Genomic DNA, 8,590 nt, shown 5'->3' with positions numbered 1-8,590 from the left:
CTACTTGTAGGTGCGGAAGTGTGTTCGCTTCTTGCGTCTAACTGCATTCTCTACATGCTTTTGAACCAATGCCCAAAGCACATCAGTCTGCAAGTTAACTAAGAACTCATTCCTACCTCGTTTATTCTTTGTTTCCTACTCTGCGTGAATGGCTGGGGTGGGGGATGGCCCTTAACTTCCTACAGCTTTAAAGAAGGGGAGAACGCGCCCAGCAAGCTCGGGGAAGTTTTCTCGGAGAAGGGAGCGCCCCAACTGAGCCTGGAAGCTAAGGGGTCTATGCTCAGCTTCGCCACTAGCGTGCTAGGGGCCCTACAGCCAGCCTCCCTCTGCCTCCTTTTCTTCACAAAACTCCTCGAGGGGCTCGGCCCAGATGCTCCCCGAGTCTGCTCCTCACCTCGCCGCCCTCCTTTGCCCCCCTCCCGCAGTGGGCCCCCCCATCCTCTCCCCTTCTTCCCCTCACCCGCCGCTGGGCCCCCCTTTCTCTAGCCCTTCAGCCCCCTCTCATCGGTCCCTCCTGTTTCGCTTTGGCTCCTTCTCTCCGAGCCCCCGTTCTCCCCCCCTCGGGACCGCAGGCTCGCTTCTCGCGCCCCAGAGTCCCGCGGAAGACCCAGAAAACAAGTTCTCAGCACCCAGCTCCCGGCCGGGGTCACGTGTTTTCAGCTCGGAAACAAACACGTGGCACCGTCGGCTTCACGGCGGCGCCCCAGGGACCAGGGACCGGCAGCTTCCGGGCGCAGCCTCCCCCACAGAGCAGCCCCTGGCTTCGCTCGGCGCGTCCGGGCGCGGACGCCTACAAATGCCTCTGCAGCCTGTCCGCCAGCTTCCGAGGCAAGCTCCCTGACGCGGGCAGTTCTGGGGGTCACAGAGGCCTAGAGCAGAAGGAACACTAATGCACGTGTTGTTAATGCTTCTAAGCATCACGGGCCTCCTCCTCGGAGAACCAGGCTCCTCGCGGGCAGGGGCGGTTCTCTCGCGAGAACGCCCTAATGCTCAGGGAGCTGAGACCTGGGCTAGAGCGTGCAAAGAGCTGTTGGGGGCGATTCATGCTTGGTGATGTCATCGCGCGGCGGGTTGGCGTCGAGGCCCCGGCGCCGGAAGCGAGGGCGCACCCCTCCGATTCTGAGCCTCAGTGGCCTTTTCTGTAAAGCGGGGAAAACAGCCTCACTCTCCCCCAGTTCCTCTCCTCGGGGTGTCACCAGGAGACACTCTGTAAACCTGCAAGAGCCTTACACGGAAAGACTATTATTCAGTGTCGGTCCTCGCCCCGGCCTCTAATCGCCTCTTCCCTCCCCCTCCTCTCCTTCACTCAACCCCCAAGTCCCACAAGATGGCGCCCGCAGCCTCATTCCGACTTCGACTGACGTCACTTCTAACTCGCTCTCCGCCCCAACCAGTCCTTGACGTAGGGGGCGTGGCTCTGAGAAGCCACGTGAGGGGCGTGACGACGGCGCGAGCGTCGAGGCGGGCCGACGAAGAAACGTCGCGTGCGGATTGGCCGCTGTCTGCAGAGGGGCGGGAAAAGAGGGCGGGCACCTCCGTTCCGCGAGCCGCCATTGGCCTCGACCCCGGCCTCGCGGGCAGCTTATTGGTCTTCCCGCCCGCCCGCCCGCCAGCTCGCCGGACGCACGGCCGAGGTGGGGAGGGGGCCGCCGGAGCGGCGGAGAGGGGCGGGGCGTTGCTGAGGGCGACTGGCGGCCAGAGCGAGGCGGAGAGCGAAGGAAGAGAGAGGGAGACGGAGAGAGAGGAAGGCCGAGACGAAGAAGGAGATCGAGAGCGAGGTCGCTGCGGGGGTCGCGTGAGCGGACGGCCGACGCGGCCCGGCCCGGCCCGAGGACGGAGCGAGCGAGTGAACCCGCGGGCCCGAAGGAGGCGGAGGACGGGCAGGGCGCGTGCGCGGGCCCGGTAAGTGCTAGGCGCGAGGCGCCCTGGGCCGGGGCCCTTCCCCCCCCCCCCTCCCCCCCCCTCCCCCACGCCGCGCGCCACGCACCATTCCGCCTGCGCAAGGCGCCGCGCCGGCAGGCGGCCGCTGGACCCCGGGTCTGCGTGCGTGCGCAGACCCTCGGCGGAAGGCAGGTCACCCCCAGCGTGCGCGGTACCCGGCTGGGGTTGGGGGAGAGGATTCGAGGAGGGGGCGCCCTGGAGCCGGGGGGTGTGGGGGAACCCCCGCACGCGGCTCCACGCCCCTCCCCCATCCACCTGGCTGACCCCAGAGAGCCCTACCTAGCCCCAGGGTCAAGAGACGCCCTGCCCGAGCCCCAGGGAGCAGGAGGCCTGAGCTGTGTACCACACCCCGGGCTGAGGGGTCAAGCCAACAGTCCGCCCCCCAAACCCCCCTGCTAGTCCTTAGACTCCCTCCCCCGGCCGACCTCTCCCCAGCGCCGCCTGGCCCCCAGTCTGAAGTCCCCCCTCCCAGCCATTCTGGGCCCCGAGTCTGGAACCCCAGAGCTAGACCCCCAGTCTGGAACCCCCAGCCATTCTAGACCCCTCTCCAGTCTGGAGCCCCTCCCCCCGCTGTTCTAGGCCCGCTCCCTTCTGGGGCCCCCCCCCCCCCGCTGTTCTAGGCCCGCTCCTGTCTAGGGCCCCCCCTCCCCCCCTCCCCCGCTGTTCTAGGCCCGCTCCCGTCTGGGCCCCCCCTCCTCCTGCTGTTCTAGGCCCGTTCCCTTCTGGGGCCCCCCCCCCCCGCTGTTCTAGGCCCGCTCCTGTCTAGGGCCCCCTCCCCGCTGTTCTAGGCCCGCTCCTGTCAGGCCCCCTCCCCGCTGTTCTGGCCGCTCCCGTCTGGGCCCCCTCCTCCTGCTGTTCTGGCCCGTTCCTTCTGGGGCCCCCTCCCCCCGCTGTTCTAGGCCCGCTCCTGTCTAGGGCCCCCTCCCCCCCTCCCCCCGCTGTTCTAGGCCCGCTCCCGTCTGGGCCCCCCTCCCCGCTGTTCTAGGCCCGTTCCTGTCTGACCTCCCCCCCTCCTCGCTCGAGCATTCCTGGGGAGAGGGACTACTGGCCTACTCCCCTCACCCATCACTTTCAGCTGGTCCCCACTCCTTGTCTCCCTGTGGGCTTTTTTGGCCAGACAGACAGGGGGTGACCATTTCCTTCTCCAGCTCATTTTACAGATGAGGAAACGGAGGCAAACGGGGGGAAGAGCTTTGCCCAGGGTCACCCGCTAGGCAGTGTCTGAGGCCGGCTTTGGACTGGGGAGGGAGCCTCGCTGCCTCCAAGCTCTGGCCCCTGCGCCCCCCGGCCTGTCCCCGGCCCTTTCCCTTCCACCTTTGCCTCTGCTGGGAAGACCAAGGCCGGAGGTGGGCTCCCCATTTCCAGGAGACTTGTCATGGTCTCAGGCATCGGCCCTCTGGTTGACCCTCTGATCCCAACCTTTGCTGGGCCATGGCAGGAGGGGTCACCTTTCCCCTCCTCGAGGTGAACTCCCCGGCTTGTGCCAGCGGTTCCCCCCCTCGCCTGCCCCCTCCCCCGGCACATCTCTTTCATCTACAAACCTACCTTACCTATGCCCCCAGATGGGGCAGGGAGGAAAATAGGCAGATATGTAGCCTCTGCCAGGCCCCGTGCTGAGCACTTCATAAAATTATCCCATTTGATCCTCACAGCAGTCCTGGGGCGGGGGCTGCCGTTGTACTGTAGGGAAAATTGAGGCAAGCAGGGTTAAGTTTAAGCCTTACCCAGGATTACCCAGTTTGTGTCTTGAGGCTGAATTTGAACTCAGATCTTCATCATTCCAGGCCAAAAGTGGCCTAAAATTCCTTAAGAGCTCCCTGTTACCCTCTATCTCCTCTCATTCATTGCTAAGTTCCTAAAATGGGAAGCATGTATCTTTTGCCTCCGCTTGCTCCCAGTCCTTTGTGGTGGAGCCTCCGCCCCTGCCAGGCTCGTGGAGCTGCCCTCCCACAAGTGCCCGGCCTGGCCACGCGCAGCCTTGCCTTAGCCCTTACTCTCCTTGCTGTTTGTTGAGCTGATTGCTCCTCTTCCTCTCTCTTCTTGGCTGAGGCGCTTCTCCCCGGCCCTCTCTGTCCCGGGGGCCTGTACTCTCTCCCTTGGTGGTCTTTATCCCCCCAGGTCTGTCTTGCCGGCCTCCAGTTGCACACACACAGCTCCTCGCGCCTCTGCCTTGCATCCCCCTTCTGGCTGCAGTATCTGTGACCCCCCTTCAGATCCAGGCGGTTGTGAGCCCCATCCCTTGCTCCCTCACCCTCTTTCCCTCATTCAGGCTTCATTACCTCTTATTTAGATTGTTCTAAAAACCCACAAACTGACCTCAGGTTGTCTGCCTCGAGGGAGCCCTGTGGGCTTGGAGTCAGGAAGGCCTGAGTTCCAATCCCCCACAGATACTCCATCGCCTTCTTCCAGCTTCAGTTTCCACATCTGTAAAATGGGGATAATAGATAAGCTTGCTAAGGACCAGATGCAACAATCTGTAAAAGTGCTTTGCCAGCCTAAACCATTATAGAAAGGCTGGCTATTTTAGTTTTCCCCTTTCCTGTCCCTTCTTCTCACAGTTGATAAAATCTCTCTCTGATGCTCAAGTCTAGCTCTGGAGGAAAAGCTAGAAATTGCTCAGCCTGCCATATTTAAGGGCTTCTGCAGCCTTTCCAGCCACCTTCATTCACAACACTGGCCTTTCCAGGCAGATTAAAAGACCATTTCTCTGGAAGGCCTTGCCCTTTTCCCCCTCAAGTTTCCACTGGGCTTTGCCTCTCCTTCACCTTCTCCATCTCGGGGCCTTTGAACGAGCTGCATCCCAAGTAATGTCTCTCCCGATGGCATAGAAACTCCCTGAGGACAGGACCTTGGTCATTCACTGGTATCCCAGGGCCAAGCAGGGCCTTGGAAATTGTAGGTGTGAAATAAGTGGGGTCGATGGAGGGGAGGCTGGAATGTAAAGACAGGGTGTTAGGGTTTGACATCTAGATTTGGGGGGGCAGGAGCCTGAGAGGGTGGCCAAGAGGTCATCTTGGAAGGCTGGACTAGGGCAAAGAGGCAGGGGTGCCCTAGAGAGAAAGGGATCTAGAGGTCAGGGTGGGCGGGAGTGCTGGGTGAAAGTGAGATGGGACAAGGGACCGGGGGTGTAGGAGCAGAGGGTTAGGGTACCTGGAGCCCTAGAGAGGGGAGGGTGTCGGAGGGGAGGAGCACTGAGGTCAAAGGGGAAAGCCCCAGCCATCCCAGCTCCCCTCCCCGGTTTCACTGGCCTCCCGCCCCCTCTCCTGATCCTCTCCTTTCCCTGTGGGGGATTTTCTTGTCTCTCTCCCCTTCCCGTCCCAGGGCCCCGCCACCATGACGGAGGAGTCGGAGGAGACGGTGCTCTACATCGAACATCGCTACGTCTGCTCCGAGTGCAACCAGCTCTTTGGCTCCCTGGAGGACGTGCTCCTGCACCAGAACTCACACCTCCCTCAGCAGCACTTCGAGGTGGTGGGCGTGGCCGACCCTGGCGTCTCTGTGGCCGCTGAGGCTCCCAGCGGCTCCGGCCTCTACCAGACCCTGGTGCAGGAGAGCCAGTACCAGTGCCTGGAATGCGGGCAGCTCCTGCTATCCCCGGGCCAGCTCCTGGAGCACCAGGAGATGCACCTCAAGCTGCTGACCACCCAGGAGCCGGCCCCGCCCGAGACGCCCCCCGCCAAGCCGCCCCCCGCCATCTCCGCCAGCACCATTCACTATGAGTGTGTGGACTGCAAGGCGCTCTTTGCCAGGCAGGAGCTGTGGCTGAGCCATCGCCAGACGCACCTGCGGGCCGTGGCTGCCGTGGCGGCCGCCGCCGCCTCCCCTCCCCAGCCTTCGCCCCCCCCAGCTGTGGGGCCCCAGCTGGGCCAAGCCCAGGTGGCCCTGGAGCACTCCTACCGCAAGTCAGAGGAGGCGGGCGAGGCCGCGGGCCCCGCGGGGGCCGGGGAGGTGGTGGCCGAGGTCGAGCTGCTCCTGTACAAGTGCTCTGAGTGCTCCCAGCTCTTTCACCTGCCCGGAGACTTCCTGGAGCACCAGGCCACCCACTTTGGTCCTTTGGCCCCCGGCCCTGAGACCACCGGAGCCCCCGACTTGCCCCCGACCTCTGATCACAGCTACGAGCTCCGCAACGGCAGTGAGAGCGCAGGTGGCGGGAGCGGGCGGGAGCGCAGGGGGGGTCGCAGGCTGCTGCGCCGTGCAGGCGGAGACTCCCCCGCCGTGGCCTCCCCCGAGCTCTTCTGCCCCACCTGCGACCAGCTCTTCCTCTCCCCCCATCAGCTGCAGCAGCACCTGCGCAGCCACCGCGAGGGGCTCTTCAAGTGCCCCCTCTGTAGCCGCGCCTTCCCCAGCCCCCCCAGCCTGGACCAGCACCTGGGCGAGCACAGCGGCGAGTCCCACTTCCTCTGTGTGGACTGCGGCCTGGCCTTTGGCACCGAGGCCCTCCTCCTAGCGCACCGGCGCACCCACACCCCCAACCCACTGCACTCGTGCCCCTGCGGCAAGACCTTTGTCAACCTCACCAAGTTCCTTTATCACCGGCGCACTCACGGCACGGGGGGCGTCCCCATCTCCGCCCCTGCGCCCGCCGCCGCCGCCTCCGAGGATCCTGAGCCTGCGTCCACGGAGGCAGGAGCAGCCCCGGGGGCCACGGCCCCCGCCAGCGCCCCCGCGGGCCCTCCCAGCAGCCTCCCCTCGGGGTCCGGCCCCCACCGCTGCCTTCTCTGCAGCCGCGAGTTCAGCAAGGCCCTGCAGCTGGCCCGCCACCAGCGCTTCGTGCACCGGCTGGAGCGGCGGCACAAGTGCGGCGTCTGTGGCAAGATGTTCAAGAAGAAGTCCCACGTGCGGAACCACCTGCGCACCCACACGGGCGAGCGGCCCTTCCCCTGCCCCGACTGCGCCAAGCCCTTCAACTCGCCCGCCAACCTGGCGCGGCACAGGCTCACGCACACCGGGGAGCGGCCCTACCGCTGCGGCGACTGCGGCAAGGCCTTCACGCAGAGTTCCACGCTGCGCCAGCACCGCCTGGTGCACGCCCAGCACTTCCCCTACCGCTGCCAGGAGTGCGGCGTGCGCTTTCACCGGCCCTACCGCCTGCTGATGCACCGCTACCACCACACGGGCGAGTACCCGTACAAGTGCCGCGACTGCCCGCGCTCCTTCCTCCTGCGCCGCCTGCTCGAGGTGCACCAGCTGGTGGTCCACGCCGGGCGCCAGCCTCACCGCTGCACGGCCTGCGGGGCCGCCTTCCCCTCGTCCCTGCGCCTCTGCGAGCACCGCTGTGCCGCCGCCCAGGCCCAGGCCCCCCGCCGCTTTGAGTGCGCCACCTGTGGCAAAAAGGTGGGCTCCGCAGCCAGGCTCCAGGCTCACGAAGCCGCCCACGCGGCAGCCGGTCCGGGGGAGGTCCTGGCCAAGGAGGCGGCCACCCCCAGACCCTCTCGGGCCGCGCGCCCCCCGGCTCCCGCCGCCCTGCCCGCTGCCTCTCCCGCCCCGGCCCCGCCGGCCCCTGCCCGGCGACGGGGCCTGGAATGTAGCGAGTGTAAGAAGCTCTTCAGCACAGAGACGTCCCTGCAGGTGCATCGGCGCATCCACACGGGGGAGAGGCCCTACCCGTGCCCGGACTGCGGCAAGGCCTTCCGCCAGAGCACCCACCTCAAAGACCACCGCCGCCTGCACACCGGGGAGCGGCCCTTTGCCTGCGAGGTGTGCGGCAAGGCCTTCACCATCGCCATGCGCCTGGCCGAGCACCGCCGCATCCACACAGGCGAGAGGCCCTACGCCTGCCCCGACTGTGGCAAGAGCTACCGCTCCTTCTCCAACCTCTGGAAGCACCGCAAGACCCACCAGCAGCAGCACCAGGCGGCCGTGCGCCAGCAGCTGGCAGAGGCAGCCGCCGAGGCGGCGGCCACCCTCACTGTGGTGGAGACGGCGGTCGAGGCGCTGCCCCTGGTGGAAACCATTGAGATCTACCCGCTGGCGGAGGGCGACGGGGTGCAGATCAGTGGGTGACCTGGGGGTCTCGCGCTGGGATCCCTGTTCCCCTCGGGGTCGGTTACAACGTCCTCCTCGCCTCTGGGTCTGCTGGGGTGCCCGTTCCTCGAAGCCGGTTTGGGCCGGAGGCCGTCCCTCCCCCTCTGTACATATTGCGCTCGCCCCCTCCTGTCTTTGGTGTTAGTTCAGTAACTGGATTTTTCTCTCTTCCCGGTTTAAGTCCTGTGTCCTGGGGTCCCCGCTCTCCCCGTCTGTCCCCTGCTCTCAGAGCAGTTCCCAGCCCTGGGCCAAGGCAGCCAATAAAGACTGAGTTGGACACGTGTGGATGTTGTCTGTGGGCCGAGGACCTGGGGGGTGGCCCTTGGGTCGGGGGCTCCGTTCACCCCCTCCCCTCACACAGGGAGGTGGTTGGTGCCCTGGCAAGCAGGGTCAGGGTTGGCCACTAGAGGTCCCCACAGGGCTGGCCAAAGTCAGGTTCCCACGGTGACCGCAGCCTCCTCCCCAGAAGTTGTCCGTGCATCGGACTTGGCCAGCTGGACCACATCCCTCTCCTTGCCCAGCACTCCCAGGGTCGGGGCACGGCTGGGAAGGAAGTGCCAAGGGCTGGCTCGGGAGCCTGGGAAGCTCTGCCTCTCAGCATTGCAGCTTGGGGCAGGGGGGCTGG

General features: G+C 65.5%; 1 protein-coding gene across 1 annotated transcript; it reads left to right on the top strand.

Moving 5' to 3' along the window:
* The first annotated feature begins 1,666 nt into the window (after nucleotides 1–1,666).
* Nucleotides 1,667–8,244, top strand: ZNF574 (zinc finger protein 574). The gene is made up of 2 exons (XM_031963254.1): nucleotides 1,667–1,902; nucleotides 5,263–8,244. Exon 2 carries the CDS (start codon nucleotides 5,275–5,277, stop codon nucleotides 7,942–7,944), a length of 2,670 nt encoding a protein of 889 aa, XP_031819114.1. The 5' UTR covers nucleotides 1,667–1,902; nucleotides 5,263–5,274; the 3' UTR covers nucleotides 7,945–8,244.
* Nucleotides 8,245–8,590: the final 346 nt, after the last annotated feature.

This window comes from Sarcophilus harrisii, chromosome 3 (assembly GCF_902635505.1).
Source record: "Sarcophilus harrisii chromosome 3, mSarHar1.11, whole genome shotgun sequence".
Classification (NCBI taxonomy): Eukaryota; Metazoa; Chordata; class Mammalia; order Dasyuromorphia; family Dasyuridae; genus Sarcophilus; species Sarcophilus harrisii.
This window is presented reverse-complemented; position numbering and strand designations above follow the sequence as displayed.

Excerpts from the sequence above, each read along its gene's own strand:
- ZNF574 (XM_031963254.1), top strand. The coding sequence starts at position 5,275 with ATGACGGAGGAGTCGGAGGAGACGGTGCTCTACATCGAACATCGCTAC.